The 17,281-nt window shown below is 49.9% G+C and overlaps 1 protein-coding gene across 1 annotated transcript in view; it reads left to right on the top strand.

The window, feature by feature from the left end:
• The first annotated feature begins 4,201 nt into the window (after positions 1-4,201).
• Positions 4,202-17,281, top strand: part of TROAP (trophinin associated protein) — a 36,341-nt gene continuing 23,261 nt past the window's right edge. Inside the window, exons 1-7 of the mRNA XM_073669058.1 lie at positions 4,202-4,363; positions 11,516-11,827; positions 11,986-12,169; positions 12,519-12,676; positions 13,199-13,292; positions 15,827-15,942; positions 16,040-16,382. Of these exons, the coding sequence (XP_073525159.1) occupies positions 11,582-11,827; positions 11,986-12,169; positions 12,519-12,676; positions 13,199-13,292; positions 15,827-15,942; positions 16,040-16,382 (1,141 nt within the window). The 5' untranslated portion in view covers positions 4,202-4,363; positions 11,516-11,581. The remainder of the gene's footprint in view (positions 4,364-11,515; positions 11,828-11,985; positions 12,170-12,518; positions 12,677-13,198; positions 13,293-15,826; positions 15,943-16,039; positions 16,383-17,281) is intronic.

Raw genomic sequence — 17,281 nt, 5'->3', positions numbered from 1 at the left:
CACTCCTTAGGTATCGGAAAGCGACCAGTGAGTGTACGGGCGTCACACCTCTGGATTCCAACGCATGGAATATGTGTTTACGCCCCCGTACTGTCACTGTCAGCTTCACGATAGCCTGATTATTAATATTATTCTCTGCCACCACCGCCCAGATTTTAAATATAATAGAGGCCTGGGCGGACGCCTGCGTTTTGGTAGCGTATATGGCTTCAGGGGAGGGAACGAGCAATGAGTGCTCCTCTATTCTCCATGGATTCTCTTATACCTAAGGGGAGATCTGCCCACACGCCACTTGTGGTGACATCATGTGGGCTGGTCTCCAGCCTGCACATCTTTATTAAAAACGCTAACTTCTGCAATAACTTATTGCTCGTTGATCGCAGAAGCTTGCAAACGACTCCATTTTTTCCGTTCTGATTTTACCTTCATTTAGATACCACTAAAAATATAGGTCCCGTTATTGTCGGAGTTATGGAACTTACAATATTCCATATTCCGTATCGGAGTCGGCGTGTCTACAGATTTTCTTTTGAAGCTCAGGCAGCAGCCTCAACAGTTACGCGCAAATTATTGCAATCCTGCAACTAATCACCTCCTGCATCTGCCAGGGAGAAATACATTTGCGTTTTAATTAGGCTGGTAGCACTTCTTGGCTGCCATCTGCCTACAAGGCATTTCTCAGGTGTGTGTTAATTGCATACAGAGCTCCCAGCTCTCTTCTTGTGGCAAATGGTGGATAAAGGAGGGGTGGAGGAGCTTGGGAGAAATGGTCAATATTCTCGTAATATCTCCCTGACAACCTCCTTTTTGCCCCATTTAAAATAAAACAATAAAAAAAAATCAGAAATACACATATTTGGTATCGCCAAGTTCAGGATCGCCCAATCTATCAAAATATCAAAAGAATTAATGCAATCGTTAAACGGCATAACGAGAGAAAAAATCAAAACGCCAGAATTACGTTTTTTGGGTCGAACATTGCAATAAAATGCAATAACAGGCGATCAAAACATCGTATCTACCCCAAAAAGGTATCAATAAAAACTTTGGATTTTATTTCACAACTTAAATAAAAAAGAACCTATACATATTTGGTATCAACTAACTCGTAATGACCTGGGGAATCATAATGGCAGGGCAGTTTTAGCATTTAGTGAACCCCCAAAAAAAAAATCAATTGTGGAATTAAATTTTTTTTTTCACGTTTTCCAGTACATAATATGGTAAAACCAATGGTGTCTTTCAAAAGCACAACTCGTCCTGCAAAAAACAAGCCCTCACAAGGCCATATTGACAGAAAAAATAAAAAAGTTATGGCTCTGGGAAGAAGGGAGTAAAAATCAAAAACACAAAAATGGAAAATCCCAAGGTGGTGAAGGGGTTAAAGAAGTGCAACGACCTAAAAATGGCAATTTTGGCATTTAGATTTTCTCCCCCAACATTTAATGTATGGTTTAAATAATTTTATACTCGACAGATCAGACTTTTTTTGGACATGATGATACCAAAAATATTTCATTTTAATTTTTTTTTTAAATTCTGTATTTTTGAATCATAAAGGGGGGGGGGGGTTCAACTGTTTTACATATTTTTAATTTTTGTATATTTTTTAAATTTTTACTACACTTTAGTCCTTTTAGGTAACTTGAACTCATGATGTTTCATTGCTTATGCTATACACTACAGAACCACAGTATTGCAGTATTTGGTGGCATTTTGTTTCTCTTTAAAAAGCCCAGCTTGTAGCTGAGCTTCAAAGGAAGACTAAGATGGCAGCCACAAGAGCCTTTGTCAGGTTCCTGGCTGCAATGATAAAGCACCGATCGGCTCCAGATCGTGGAAATAGTTTAACCCCTTCCTGACAAGTCTATTTTCGTATGATGCACTGGAAAGCGGGAAAAAAAATCCAAGTGCAGCCAAACTATGAAAAAAAGCGCAATTCCACAATAATTTTTACTTAATGTTCACTATATAGTAAAAATTACCCAGCAATATGATTCTCTAGGTCAGTGCAATTACAGTGATATAAAAACTGTGTATTTTTTTTTTTAAGTGGTGAATTTTTTTGGGGGAAATTAGTAAAAAAAAAAAAAGTCACTTGTGTCGCCATTTTTCGAAACCCATAACGTTTTCAATTTTCGGCTGAGGGGGCGGTCTGAGGGCTTGCCTTTTGCTACCTGAGCCTGTTAGGAGGGCGGTTGCAGACAACTTTATTAAAATGGAACTCAACCGACCCCGGGGTCCGCGATGCAGCCTGGAGGACTGCTGCCGAACACTTTCCGGGTGGAAAGTAAAGTAACCAACTTAAATATTAAACCCTTCTGTGTTTCTCCACACAGGAACGGGTAAAGCGGTACGCTCTATCTCCATTAGCTGCACGAGAGATAGACAGAGAAAAACTATCTGTAGTCCTGTTACTGCACAGGGACTACAGTGGCGGCGCTAGGATGCGTGTGTGACTACGCCAACGGGTACACGTGCCCCCAGCTGGCGTGCTACCGGACTGAAGGGTTCAGCTCCACGTGACGGACAGGCGTTAGCCGTGCACAGGACGTCTGCAGGCTGCTCGGGGTGATAGGCGACCCCTTCGGCAGAGCCAGGCTGCTAGACGAAGCTACCTGCCTCTATAGAGCTAACCTGCCTAAGCGACCTGTGCTAATTAGCCGAGCGAACTCTGGCATCGGCAGGTCACGGAGTGAACAGCTAGGGAGCACGTGGAACAGAGTTGTCCACACAACAGCATCACTTGCTCAAATGATCAGAGCGCGTCGCCATGTTTGTGGGCGGGCCTTTTAAAGACTAAGCCCTGCCCACTGATGCGCCATTGGTGACGTTACCCGTGGACCAATCAGGAGGTGCAGGTCACTGGGTCAGGTGGGTGCCAACCCACCAATCATGATCCGCCAGGTCACGGACATGCTCAGTACGGCAAATCCTGGACTTAGATTCCACAAGCCCTGTCTCCCTCTGCAACCCAGGCTTAAGATTGCTAGGCACAGCTACCTGGGAGATAAACAGTGCTCACGGACCAGCTAGGTGTTGATGCTGAGCAGCATCAGCCCTGGCTGGACTGAAATGGGAGACCACAAGAAGGTCCTGGACCCATTTCAAATTCAGCACCACACCAACACCTAACAGAGCCAGTGTTTTTATTCATACCATTTTGAGGTAGATGATATGATGTCTTGATTGCTTATTATTGAATTTTTCACTGTGTTGTGGTGTGCGAAAAAAATATTATTTCTGCCATTTAGATTAGTTTTTTTTCCTCATCACACCATTTACTGATCAGGCTAATCTTATATGTTGATAGATCAGACTTTTACGTTGGCAGTGATAATACATAGGTGTATTTTTAATGGAGTAAAAGGAGGTGATTTAAACTTTGATATATATTTATTTTTAAATATTTTTTTCTTACCTATCACTGTATTTGTTTGAACCTACGATCATCTGAGAGCTGGTGCTATATACAGAAATGCCATAGTATTGCTCTACATGGCAAAAATCACAGCCGAGCTGTGTAGCAGTATAATGGTAAAGTGGGTAGTTTGTTAGATAAATGACAGACAGCACACCGCCTGTGTATATGGCACAAGGAGTGTATAGAACACAAGGAGTGTATAGAACACAAGGAGTGCATAGAGCACAAGGAGTGCATAGAGCACAAGGAGTGCATAGAGCACAAGGAGTGCATAGAGCACAAGGAGTGCATAGAGCACAAGGAGTGCATAGAGCACAAGGAGTGCATAGAGCACAAGGAGTGTACAGCTCATGTAGGTGGCTGGAGGCCACTTCTGGCACTTAGAGACGCACCTACATTCCTATGGGTCAGTCATGGAGGCTCTTGTGACCTAACGGCTACTACCATGCTCTTCAAATACAGTACAATAGTGACCATGACACTTTATAGAAAGTGATGCAGAGAGAACGAGAAGGACGACACCGCCGTAAGTCATCCAGTCATTGCTGCTGCGGTCAGGTGGAGTACAGTAATGGCGTTCCTCGGCTTCATATACACACTGCGCCTGCTCCGGACACTGCTCGCTTTGTGTTGCCCGTAACCGCTCCCAGGAAGACCCCCTCTTTCCCTAGCGGCCCGTCAGAACGTCGTCACGTGGTTGTAGTGCGACTTCGTCACAGTTTGTCTTTAGAAGCTGATTGGTTCGAAGGGCCGTGATCACGTGAGTTTTTTTCTTCCTTTAACCAATCAGGGAGCGCAGCATTTTACGAATTGTGAAACTTGAGCAGAGCTTGGTGGCAGGAGCGGCGTCCTGGGAGCCGGTGCTCGTCACGGCCGGGACCGATGCTGGAGCCGGTCAGCTGCATGTGCCGCACCGGGCGGGAGAGGCGGTTGAATCAGGTTTGTGTGAACCGTTGGTTTTCTCTGCGTGGAGCTGTACAGGGCAGCAGCCTGTATGTACCGGGGGCTACTGCTGGGAGGGCATCGCTGTGTGGTGTGCAGCTGGGACTGAGCCCAACGTCATCTGCCTCAGTCATCATCAGCTGGGACAGGAGTCTGGAGGCCGTGTACATGTGAGGGGGGTACAGGAGCACTGCGCTAAGGATATGGAGGCCGCGTACCTGTGAGGGGGAGGCGGGGACTGGAGCAGCAGGGCCTAGGACAGGAGTCTGTCAGAAGGGGACAGGAGCACTGCGCTAAGGAGGCCGCGTACCTGTGAGGGGGGGTACAGGAGCACTGCGCTAAGGAGGCTGCGTACCTGTGAGGGGGGTACAGGAGCACTGCGCTAAGTAGGCTGCGTACCTGTGAGGGGGGTACAGGAGCACTGCGCTAAGGAGGCCGCGTACCTGTGAGGGGGGTACAGGAGCACTGCGCTAAGGAGGCCGCGTACCTGTGAGGGGGGTACAGGAGCACTGCGCTAAGGAGGCTGCGTACCTGTGAGGGGGGTACAGGAGCACTGCGCTAAGGAGGCTGCGTACCTGTGAGGGGGGTACAGGAGCACTGCGCTAAGGAGGCTGCGTACCTGTGAGGGGGGTACAGGAGCACTGAGCTAAGGAGGCCGCGTACCTGTGAGGGGGGTACAGGAGCACTGAGCTAAGGAGGCCGCGTACCTGTGAGGGGGGTACAGGAGCACTGCGCTAAGGAGGCCGCGTACCTGTGAGGGGGGTACAGGAGCACTGCGCTAAGGAGGCCGCGTACCTGTGAGGGGGGTACAGGAGCACTGCGCTAAGGAGGCCGCGTACCTGTGAGGGGGGTACAGGAGCACTGCGCTAAGGAGGCCGCGTACCTGTGAGGGGGGTACAGGAGCACTGCGCTAAGGAGGCCGCGTACCTGTGAGGGGGGTACAGGAGCACTGCGCTAAGGAGGCCGCGTACCTGTGAGGGGGGTACAGGAGCACTGCGCTAAGGAGGCCGCGTACCTGTGAGGGGGGTACAGGAGCACTGCGCTAAGGAGGCCGCGTACCTGTGAGGGGGGTACAGGAGCACTGCGCTAAGGAGGCCGCGTACCTGTGAGGGGGGTACAGGAGCACTGCGCTAAGGAGGCCGCGTACCTGTGAGGGGGGTACAGGAGCACTGCGCTAAGGAGGCTGCGTACCTGTGAGGGGGGTACAGGAGCACTGCGCTAAGGAGGCTGCGTACCTGTGAGGGGGGTACAGGAGCACTGCGCTAAGGAGGCCGCGTACCTGTGAGGGGGGTACAGGAGCACTGCGCTAAGGAGGCCGCGTACCTGTGAGGGGGGTACAGGAGCACTGCGCTAAGGAGGCCGCGTACCTGTGAGGGGGGTACAGGAGCACTGCGCTAAGGAGGCCGCGTACCTGTGAGGGGGGTACAGGAGCACTGCGCTAAGGAGGCCGCGTACCTGTGAGGGGGGTACAGGAGCACTGCGCTAAGGAGGCCGCGTACCTGTGAGGGGGGTACAGGAGCACTGCGCTAAGGAGGCCGCGTACCTGTGAGGGGGGTACAGGAGCACTGCGCTAAGGAGGCCGCGTACCTGTGAGGGGGGTACAGGAGCACTGCGCTAAGGAGGCCGCGTACCTGTGAGGGGGGTACAGGAGCACTGCGCTAAGGAGGCCGCGTACCTGTGAGGGGGGTACAGGAGCACTGCGCTAAGGAGGCCGCGTACCTGTGAGGGGGGTACAGGAGCACTGCGCTAAGGAGGCTGCGTACCTGTGAGGGGGGTACAGGAGCACTGCGCTAAGGAGGCCGCGTACCTGTGAGGGGGGTACAGGAGCACTGCGCTAAGGAGGCCGCGTACCTGTGAGGGGGGGTACAGGAGCACTGCGCTAAGGAGGCCGCGTACCTGTGAGGGGGGGGTACAGGAGCACTGCGCTAAGGAGGCCGCGTACCTGTGAGGGGGGGGGGGTGCAGGAGCACTGCGCTAAGGAGGCCGCGTACCTGTGAGGGGGGTACAGGAGCACTGCGCTAAGGAGGCCGCGTACCTGTGAGGGGGCTGCAGGAGCACTGCGCTAAGGAGGCCGCGTACCTGTGAGGGGGCTGCAGGAGCACTGCGCTAAGGAGGCCGCGTACCTGTGAGGGGGCTGCAGGAGCACTGCGCTAAGGAGGCCGCGTACCTGTGAGGGGGCTGCAGGAGCACTGCGCTAAGGAGGCCGCGTACCTGTGAGGGGGCTGCAGGAGCACTGCGCTAAGGAGGCCGCGTACCTGTGAGGGGGCTGCAGGAGCACTGCGCTAAGGAGGCCGCGTACCTGTGAGGGGGCTGCAGGAGCACTGCGCTAAGGAGGCCGCGTACCTGTGAGGGGGCTGCAGGAGCACTGCGCTAAGGAGGCCGCGTACCTGTGAGGGGGCTGCAGGAGCACTGCGCTAAGGAGGCCGCGTACCTGTGAGGGGGCTGCAGGAGCACTGCGCTAAGGAGGCCGCGTACCTGTGAGGGGGCTGCAGGAGCACTGCGCTAAGGAGGCCGCGTACCTGTGAGGGGGCTGCAGGAGCACTGCGCTAAGGAGGCCGCGTACCTGTGAGGGGGCTGCAGGAGCACTGCGCTAAGGAGGCCGCGTACCTGTGAGGGGGCTGCAGGAGCACTGCGCTAAGGAGGCCGCGTACCTGTGAGGGGGCTGCAGGAGCACTGCGCTAAGGAGGCCGCGTACCTGTGAGGGGGCTGCAGGAGCACTGCGCTAAGGAGGCCGCGTACCTGTGAGGGGGCTGCAGGAGCACTGCGCTAAGGAGGCCGCGTACCTGTGAGGGGGCTGCAGGAGCACTGCGCTAAGGAGGCCGCGTACCTGTGAGGGGGCTGCAGGAGCACTGCGCTAAGGAGGCCGCGTACCTGTGAGGGGGCTGCAGGAGCACTGCGCTAAGGAGGCCGCGTACCTGTGAGGGGGCTGCAGGAGCACTGCGCTAAGGAGGCCGCGTACCTGTGAGGGGGCTGCAGGAGCACTGCGCTAAGGAGGCCGCGTACCTGTGAGGGGGCTGCAGGAGCACTGCGCTAAGGAGGCCGCGTACCTGTGAGGGGGCTGCAGGAGCACTGCGCTAAGGAGGCCGCGTACCTGTGAGGGGGCTGCAGGAGCACTGCGCTAAGGAGGCCGCGTACCTGTGAGGGGGCTGCAGGAGCACTGCGCTAAGGAGGCCGCGTACCTGTGAGGGGGCTGCAGGAGCACTGCGCTAAGGAGGCCGCGTACCTGTGAGGGGGCTGCAGGAGCACTGCGCTAAGGAGGCCGCGTACCTGTGAGGGGGCTGCAGGAGCACTGCGCTAAGGAGGCCGCGTACCTGTGAGGGGGCTGCAGGAGCACTGCGCTAAGGAGGCCGCGTACCTGTGAGGGGGCTGCAGGAGCACTGCGCTAAGGAGGCCGCGTACCTGTGAGGGGGCTGCAGGAGCACTGCGCTAAGGAGGCCGCGTACCTGTGAGGGGGCTGCAGGAGCACTGCGCTAAGGAGGCCGCGTACCTGTGAGGGGGCTGCAGGAGCACTGCGCTAAGGAGGCCGCGTACCTGTGAGGGGGCTGCAGGAGCACTGCGCTAAGGAGGCCGCGTACCTGTGAGGGGGCTGCAGGAGCACTGCGCTAAGGAGGCCGCGTACCTGTGAGGGGGCTGCAGGAGCACTGCGCTAAGGAGGCCGCGTACCTGTGAGGGGGCTGCAGGAGCACTGCGCTAAGGAGGCCGCGTACCTGTGAGGGGGCTGCAGGAGCACTGCGCTAAGGAGGCCGCGTACCTGTGAGGGGGCTGCAGGAGCACTGCGCTAAGGAGGCCGCGTACCTGTGAGGGGGCTGCAGGAGCACTGCGCTAAGGAGGCCGCGTACCTGTGAGGGGGCTGCAGGAGCACTGCGCTAAGGAGGCCGCGTACCTGTGAGGGGGCTGCAGGAGCACTGCGCTAAGGAGGCCGCGTACCTGTGAGGGGGGGCACAGGAGCACTGCGCTAAGGAGGCCGCGTACCTGTGAGGGGGGGCACAGGAGCACTGCGCTAAGGAGGCCGCGTACCTGTGAGGGGGGGCACAGGAGCACTGCGCTAAGGAGGCCGCGTACCTGTGAGGGGGGGCACAGGAGCACTGCGCTAAGGAGGCCGCGTACCTGTGAGGGGGGGCACAGGAGCACTGCGCTAAGGAGGCCGCGTACCTGTGAGGGGGGGCACAGGAGCACTGCGCTAAGGAGGCCGCGTACCTGTGAGGGGGGGCACAGGAGCACTGCGCTAAGGAGGCCGCGTACCTGTGAGGGGGGGCACAGGAGCACTGCGCTAAGGAGGCCGCGTACCTGTGAGGGGGGGCACAGGAGCACTGCGCTAAGGAGGCCGCGTACCTGTGAGGGGGGGCACAGGAGCACTGCGCTAAGGAGGCCGCGTACCTGTGAGGGGGGGCACAGGAGCACTGCGCTAAGGAGGCCGCGTACCTGTGAGGGGGGGCACAGGAGCACTGCGCTAAGGAGGCCGCGTACCTGTGAGGGGGGGCACAGGAGCACTGCGCTAAGGAGGCCGCGTACCTGTGAGGGGGGGCACAGGAGCACTGCGCTAAGGAGGCCGCGTACCTGTGAGGGGGGATGGGGAGCCCTGGAGCCCTGCGCTAGGAGGCAGGTCAACACTGCGCCGTACCTGTGAGGGGGGGCACAGGAGCACTGCGCTAAGGAGGCGGTACTGTGAGGGGGGCACAGGAGCACTGCTCTAAGGAGGCCGCTACCTGTGAGCACAGGAGCACTGGTAAGGGAGGCGCGTACCTGGAGGGGGGACAGGAGCACTGTAGGAGTGCTTACTGTGAGGGGGGATGGGGAGCCTTGTAAGCCTCTGCCCCTGAGAGCTGTTAAACTCTGTTTTTCTCTGAAACCCGCAGCATTTTAGAGATAAACATATATGACTGAGATCACACAGCCGGTGCTGATCCATGCTGCATTATCCAGCAGTCAGGGTTATTCCAAATAAGCCTCTGCCCCTGAGAGCTGTTAAACTCTGTTTTTCTCTGAAACACCGCAGCATTTTAGAGATAAACATATATGACTGAGATCACACAGCCGGTGCCTGATCCATGCTGCATTATCAGCAGTCAGGGTTATTCCCAAATTATGTGTAAAAATTGCAAAGTGCTTCTAAAAACAAACACCTTTTGCAATTTACTTATCAAATACCCCCTCTGTTTTCAAGTACTGAGGCATTTTTATTCTTGTTTACAGCTCATTACCTAGGCTACCGACAAACCTTGTTATCCATCAGAGGTGGCCGAACATACAAGCTTACAACATACTTCCTTGCACTTGTAGGCGCTGCTCCGAAGGCGGCCGGGTCGCTGGAGCCCACTAGTGGCTCCTGATCACCGGCAGCTTCAGTGCCACACTGCCCGGCAAAGCTGCCTCTTATAGCAACATTAGAGAGCAGACATTATGGGCCAGTGGTGGTGCAACAATGCCAACCTGTCGGGACTGCACCCTCCGCTTCTGCCAGCAGGGAGGCAGGGGAATGGTGCCCTTCTCCCACTGTACTGGGTCGCCAGATCCAGCAAACGTCTGGACACTTGGTGTACCCAGTCTGTACCTCTATCCTACAGATCACAGGGGGTTCTTGCTCTTGCATTGTACTTTTGCCGAGTGTACCGAGCTTGTGGTTTACATAGAGTACATGCCCAGTGCCAGAAAAGTCAGTTTTTGTCAGGATAACTATGGCATAGTGGGGTTGCATTGTTTTATTGACACATCTGATATACTGATATTCACAGCAGTGTCTTAGGGGATGAGGTATTCTGTGTAAAGGGGTTTTCTTTCCCCATTCTGCTGTTCCATACATGTCCCGACGGGCACCACTTAATAAATCATCATAACTTGGGGATAGGCAATAACTTGTTTTGTTTTCAAATAACTTGTTTTGTTTTCACTGGCCAAACCCCTCTGTCTCAATGGGGCAAATTTATCATAACTGTCTAATAGAAAAATGATGTTACCTGTAGCAACCAATCACGGTGCAGCTTTCTTTTTATCAAAGTACTTTATGAAATCAAAGCTGAGCTCTGATTGGTTACTCTGGGCAACAAAGACAGTTTTTATAAATGAGGTCTCTAAACATCCATTACTTAGATTAGGGCTCTGGTGCGGGCAGTGCTATGGCTTCTTCAAGAGACGTTCACCACACTAGGAGACTGTTTCTTCCAGCGTATACTCCGCGAGTAAGGATGCATTTACATTACCCAACCATGAACATTAAACGAGCGGTGTCACGATTACACAGCTGGGGGAAGGGGGGCGAGGGTGGGTTGCACAGATCCCACCACTGTTACCACTTTGTCACAGATGACACTGGACAGGTCACACGATTCCACCGCTGCCTCCAATCGTCAAGACAATTACGCAATTGACTGCCGAGTGATGGACAAGGCCGTGGCTCCTTCCACTACTAGGCCGGTTATACTCACAGTGAGTGTATGGTATATACACCTCCGATTCCAACAATAGATTATATCTATTATGGCTGCCGGACATGTCCTTGAGGGGAGATATGTGTCACCGAAGTTGGTAGCTTGCTCCAGCACATGTAGAGAGGGTTAATAGGGCGTATCAGGGCCGGTTTTTACGAGCAGTCATAAGAGATGGGGGGGGGGGGGGTTTGACTGCTCACTTATCCCCACCCCAGGGCGTGCGTCTTGTAAATAAAATGGAGACCGAATGTCTCATTCAGTGTCTGTGGCTGGAGGTGTGGAGACCTCCAGAGTGTTTGTGCTAAAGGACTCTGACCGTGAGCGGGCGAACCCGCTATATTGTGTGGACAGTTGGTGCTGTTCCCAAGTGCTGATTGCTGCCATCATCATTGTCCCCTACCGGCTCTGTGATCAGCGTGAGCAAGGGACAATGTTGAGAGTAGTATTCTGCTCCTGCTGTCTTCTTATGTAAAACTAAGAATAAAATTTAAAAAATCCTTACGCAGAGGAGCTGGGGAGAATGACTCACTCCAGCGAGCAAGCACCAGAGCTGAGCTCAGTGAGTGACAGGACACCGCTCGCTGAGTGCAGCTCTGGGGCTCACTCACTGGAGCGGGTCATTCTCCCCAGCTCCTCTGCGTGAGCAGTCAGATGGGTTACAGAGGGTTTTATTTATGCCTCCTTTTCTTCGTCGGTTTGATAACTTTTTTTCTTTTATCACTAGACAGATATTTTGAAGGTGTTTTGAGCCTTAATGTGAAAAAGTGACTAGAGTATCTACTTGCTGGAAATGCAGTCTTACAATGATTCTACATCTGGGTTTCGATACAAATCCTCTATTCAGAAGAACACCTGGAAAAAAGGGAAAGAAAATGATTCCAACGCTCCATGTTTTCAGCTGGAAAAGCAAAGTCCAGTACTGGAGAAACATGGGCCACAGGACACTCCAAAAAGCAGACTGCCAATTCTCTCAAAAGTAAATCAACCCCCTGATTTCCAAAAGCTGCATCAATCTTGGCAGAACCAGTTTCAAAAGGTAAGAGAAATGTTGGCATTTTCCTTTTCCTTAATATTTAACTTTTGTATTTGCATTTGTCCAATGTGCGTGTTTTTGGTATTAATGACTGGTAGCAGAAAACTGGTATTAAACAGGATTAATCCACATGCAAATTTTTTTATTTTTTTTCTCTCTAGGGTAAAGCGGTGAAAAAGAAGGCTTGCACTCGTCCCCAGCCTTTCAACTTTTCTCAGAAGTTGGATCGGCCTCGAGTAGCTACAGACACACAACCCTCTGTGAGTCCTCCAGCAAGACACAGAAGAGAACCATTAGCTGAAGTCACTCTTGGTCAGAAAAATCAATTCAATTATGATGGAAAAGGTAATTGGAAGTGACTTCTTTGAACCTTGCACTGTTTTGATAAGTCAGTAGATCTGCGGTGTATATACTTCCCAAAAATTTGGCCCTGCGTTCATATGTGTAACCACAATCAGAAGTTATTGCTAGGAGAGGCTTTCAGTTTCCCTGCAGCATCACTGTCGAGGAAATTATTAGCAAAAATCCCTTGCAGATTAGGTCTATGGCAATGACTAGCTGATCGCTGCTGGTCTGACTCCTGACACGTCTGGCCTTGTTTAATGGAAGATTTGTACTGACCTAATTCAGATTTTGTTTAGTAAATCTAAGTTTTGATACATTTTGTTTTAAAAAATATTTTTTATTGTTTTAGGTGGAAATGCTGAGTTTAAAGCCGATCCAGCTGCCTTGGCTAGTATTCTCTCTGATGTTGGGGTTCCAGTACCTGCTACTGGTAAACTAAGCTTGGCTCAAAGAGTTCCCATGAGGGGATCATCAATAGCTCAATCATCCAACTTATCCAAGAACATGGTAAAACTGGAAATATAATGTTGCAGGGTTGGGTTGCACATGCTCTTACAACTACTCATCTAGACTATGGACACCTTTTGACATATGTTAGTGGTTACCTACAGTTAATATTGCACTAACTTTGTCTGAGCTCTTCATTCATTCATTCATTCATTCATTTTAAGACCCATGATGTGCAGTTTGTAGCCTAATACAAGTTTCTATTGTGGGGAATATTCCTCCCAGTAATATAGGCTGGATGTGAGGTCTTTGTGTATCCAGGATGCTGCTGTCTTAGCTTGCTTTCATGTATCAGCACAGCTGCATATGTCATAAACTTATACCCATGCTGTTGGTTGTTATACATGCCAGTAGTCAGACCCACATCACAGAAGTCCCCAACGCACGTTTCGCAATCTGTCAAATGTTTCATCAGAGGGAGATCCCTGATATTACAATAGGTGTATGTAAGAAATTATAAAAATGAGTTTCTTATTTTGTATTTTTTTTTTTCTCATTGAAATCTACATATTTTATTTGAAGATGGTCAGAAGTTCTATGTATGCTGTGCTAAGAAGTCAGTCCGCATCCTCCAATCTAGACAGGATATCTTGTTTCTCCAACATGCAGCCGAAAGGTATATGGAAAGTGCCCAATGATGTACAATGATGTTACAGAGCACGGCTGGGCAAATAATTTTCCCAAGTGGCCACATGAGATACTGTGATTATGTAGGACTGAATCAACCGGATGAACTTAAAGGAGTTGTCCAGTACTTTTTATTATCTCCCCAATGTATTCACACTGTGCCCATAAAGGTTTTTGTAAATACCTTTTGGTTGTTTTTCTTGCCTGTTAACGGCGCTATCGCTGGCCTCACAGGCATCACCTGACCCCTGACTGCAGCCGGCTCTGACATCCGCTGATGTCACGTCAAATTCTGGCTGCAGCCGGGTGTAACTCGGTGTTGTGTTCAACTGTGAGTGATGTGCAGGGTAACCCCGTACACAGCCCATCACACCCAGCATCCACCACGCGCTTTCCCTCTCCTCATTCATTGGCGAAGCGTGCGGTGGATGCTGGGTGTGACGCGGGGTAACCCTGCTCACAACCCAGCATGCACCGCGGGGACCGCGTCACTGATGTCACACCTCACTTGACAGGACGTCAGCAGAAGAAAAAGCCGCGGGTCAGGTGATACCTGTGAGCGGACAGCAATAGTGCCGCTCACAGGCAAGAAGGACAACCAAAGGTATTTACAAAAATGCTTATGGACACAGGGTGAATACATTGGGGAGATAAGTACTGGACAACTTCTTGAATTATTTTTTATCACTTAATATTGAGCAGAATTTAGTATTTTGACTTACTGCTACTGTTAATAAACATTACAATAGGGCTTATTGTAACATGGATTCTTATCTATAGCAACAAATCAAAGCCAAATAACTTACTGCTTTTTATAAAGCTTATAAATCGTACTGCTCCTGTAATTCAGCCCTTGTATATTGATCAACAGTTCTCGACAAAGTGTGATGTCCCTACAAACGTCTCCCACACAATATGATGTCCCACAAGGCCCCCATTGTCAGTAGAATGTGCCCACATAGGTCCCTTAGGACACAGTATGATGTCTCTGCAGTGTACTGTCATTTAAAAAACAAAAAAACTACACCTAACCCTGCTCCCCTACAGCTCCAGTCTGCGCTGATTGACATGTAGTGACGTCATAGTGCCCGTTGTGCATCACACGCACAGACTCAATGATGGAAGAGCGAGCTGACAGCTTCCTGTTCCATCAGTCTATTGGTGAAAGTGAGACTCTGGGCAGGGGACAGCCACATGTTGTGGCACTTTACTGTATCCAACCCTTTTGCTTGTCCCAGTCCGCAAGCCGCACTGGAACAGTGGCCCAGGTCTGCTATACTTTATCAGTCTTTCTTAGCTGCCCACTGATTGTCCTCCCAAATCTGTAATCTCACAAGAATTGAGATACTTTTCAGGGTGTGCGTTTTTAGGATCTGTGCAATGAATGGAATTTAATTTTCAGAGAAACCCCAGCAAACTAGGGGCTAGTGCCGGTGAATGTATTTATTTATTTTCTTATGTAGCGCTATCATATTTCACAGTGCTTTACAGATCTTGCCATTGGGGCTCACAACATAATCTGTCTTTGGATTGTGTGAGGAAACCAGAGTACCTGGAGGAAGCTCACACAAACTCCTTGCAGCTATATTGTCCTTGGTGGGATTTGAACCCAGGACCCCAGCTCTGCAAAGGAACAATGGTATCCACTGAGCCACCGTGCTGAAAAGTATTAAAAGTCTGTATGCAAAATAGGTAGCACAGGGGCCAAGGCAAGATAGTAGGGTAGTCCACATGAATATTTTTACACACTGACCGATTGTGTGTATAAAAAGAAGAAGAAAACCTCAGCATGCTTTGCTACATATTCCAGATCTCAAACTGGTTACCATCTGTGTGTCGAGCGTTTTTCACGGCTCTGTTGTGAGTATTAAGATGGGAAACTGTATTTGACCTTGTATTTATAGAATTGTCCATGTAAAAACTGCTTGACATGTGACATACTGATAGCACACAGATGAAAAAGCAAAAACCATAACAGGCGGAACACAATATGGTTAGAAAAATAAATGTCAGATTTTATTTTTTTTTTTTAAATGTCTTTCTGTAAGAAAAATGGAAGGTTTTGTATACACTCGTGTGTGAACTCAGCCTGAGGCAATGTTCACGCGTTGCGTAAAATTTCCACTTCGGATTTGGTTACACGTGTGCACTGAATTGCTGGCAGATTTCACCCTACTGCATTGCAAAACCTTATCAAGAGTGTCAAGCATACTTGAAAATCTGCAGCATGTTCCCAGATTTGTGCAGATTTTTTATTTTTTTCACATGTGAATGGTGTTTTGAAAACCTGATTCACATGTATTGTATTGTAAATGGATGGCAATTTGCGGTGCAGAATCCGCACTCCAAAACCTGAGTGTGTGAACATGTCCTAATACATCATATAAATCGATAATCAAATAAACAGCTCTAAAATTGAAGGAAGATGTTTATAATACAAACCTCATTAAATATTTAATACATTTCCTGCACTTCAGCCAATATTTTTGGGTTTATTCATTTTCTCACCCGTTCCTTCTTTAGTGAGCGATAAGAAACCACCCGTGTTTAAGCAAAATCCGCTTTTGAAGTGCCATGTCCCTGACCGTAACTTGGAGGAACTTGTATCCTCCAGCCTGGATGGTAAACTTCAATCACAGGTGAGCAGTAACTCTGCCATCTTCAAAAATTGTTAAACATTTTAATAGATTATGAAATGACATTTTTTGGAGTTTTTTTTTTCTTGTGTCTGTATAGGAGAATCCAGTATTACAGCAGATGAATAGGACTGCTAGTTTGCAAACTTCAAGTATGACTTCACCACCTCTCCGAAGTCAGGAGGTCGCAGCGATCAAGTCCACACGGCTCCATCCACTCACTGAGGATGTGAAAAGCTCTGTATTGCCAGCAGATAAGTATGTATTTTGGCCTAATTGTGACTTTGCGTGTGGACTCCAGAAAAGGTCTGGAGCTTCTACTGTATCTGGAGAGAATTGTTGTGCAACTGTCAAATTTCTGGATATTATTGATTCCTGCATGGCTAGAGTTACTTATGAATTCTCTTTGACTGCTGGAATCCCCACAATATTGAAAAATGGGGGTCCTAGACTCCTCTGAATGAATGGAGTAGTAGTGTGCATGTGAGACCACTGCTCCATTCATTTGGTATAAATGAATATATTGTTTAGTTTGGTGAATTTCAACAGATGAGCCCCACCCATCAATCTTACACTTATCTGTCCTATTGATAGGAGATAAATGTTTGATACACCCTCTTTAATTCCTATTTAAAGGAGGCAGTACAAAGTGAAAATCTTTTGCATTTAAAACAATGACCCTGTCCCCAGCTTCAGTTTGCTTAAAAAAACAAAAACAAACTAGTTTACTCGCACAGTTTCCACTGCTGTGCCCTGTGTTGTTCATGTTGACAACGCAGCAGTCAGTAATGAATCTCAGCGGAGCTGCCCGAGTTTACTGTGTGAGCTGTTGAGCTCACTGATTGGCTGTAGTGCTGTTCACATGACGTCAGCACTGTAGGTTATAACAGACACTGGCGGAAACTTAGAGCTGGACATGGGGAGGGTGTGTAAAGCACAGGTGTGGTAGACTACAGTGGGGAGATGGGGGTTTTCCTGAAGCCATAAAACCCCTTTTAAATCTGTATATTGGTCACATCACTAGCCAATTAATGGCCTAATATATGATTATTATCGCTCACTTTCTAGGGTTATGTCTTGTCGTTCTGTTCTCTTGCTGGTCGTGCTTGTTCAGTTCCAGCACTAGGAGTTTCTCTCGTGTGTCATTTGATCACCAAGCTGCAAGTATGCCAAAGAATTCCATTACACTACAATAATCCTTGTCCTTTCAGTGCCTTGTGGCAAACAAGCCTTTACTTTTGGTACCAAAACATTTTGCTTAGGTTGCTCCAAGAGTCTTGTCATATGTGTCTCTGCTATTTACCAGCAGGCATAGTGCTAATTTACCAGTTAAAACATGGTC

Source organism: Phyllobates terribilis, unplaced genomic scaffold (genome assembly GCF_046119375.1).
Source record: "Phyllobates terribilis strain yellow unplaced genomic scaffold, ASM4611937v1 Scaffold_2__4_contigs__length_985480577, whole genome shotgun sequence".
In the NCBI taxonomy this organism is placed as follows: domain Eukaryota; kingdom Metazoa; phylum Chordata; class Amphibia; order Anura; family Dendrobatidae; genus Phyllobates; species Phyllobates terribilis.
Note: the sequence above shows the minus strand (reverse complement) of the source record. Positions and strands in the feature narration are given on the sequence as shown.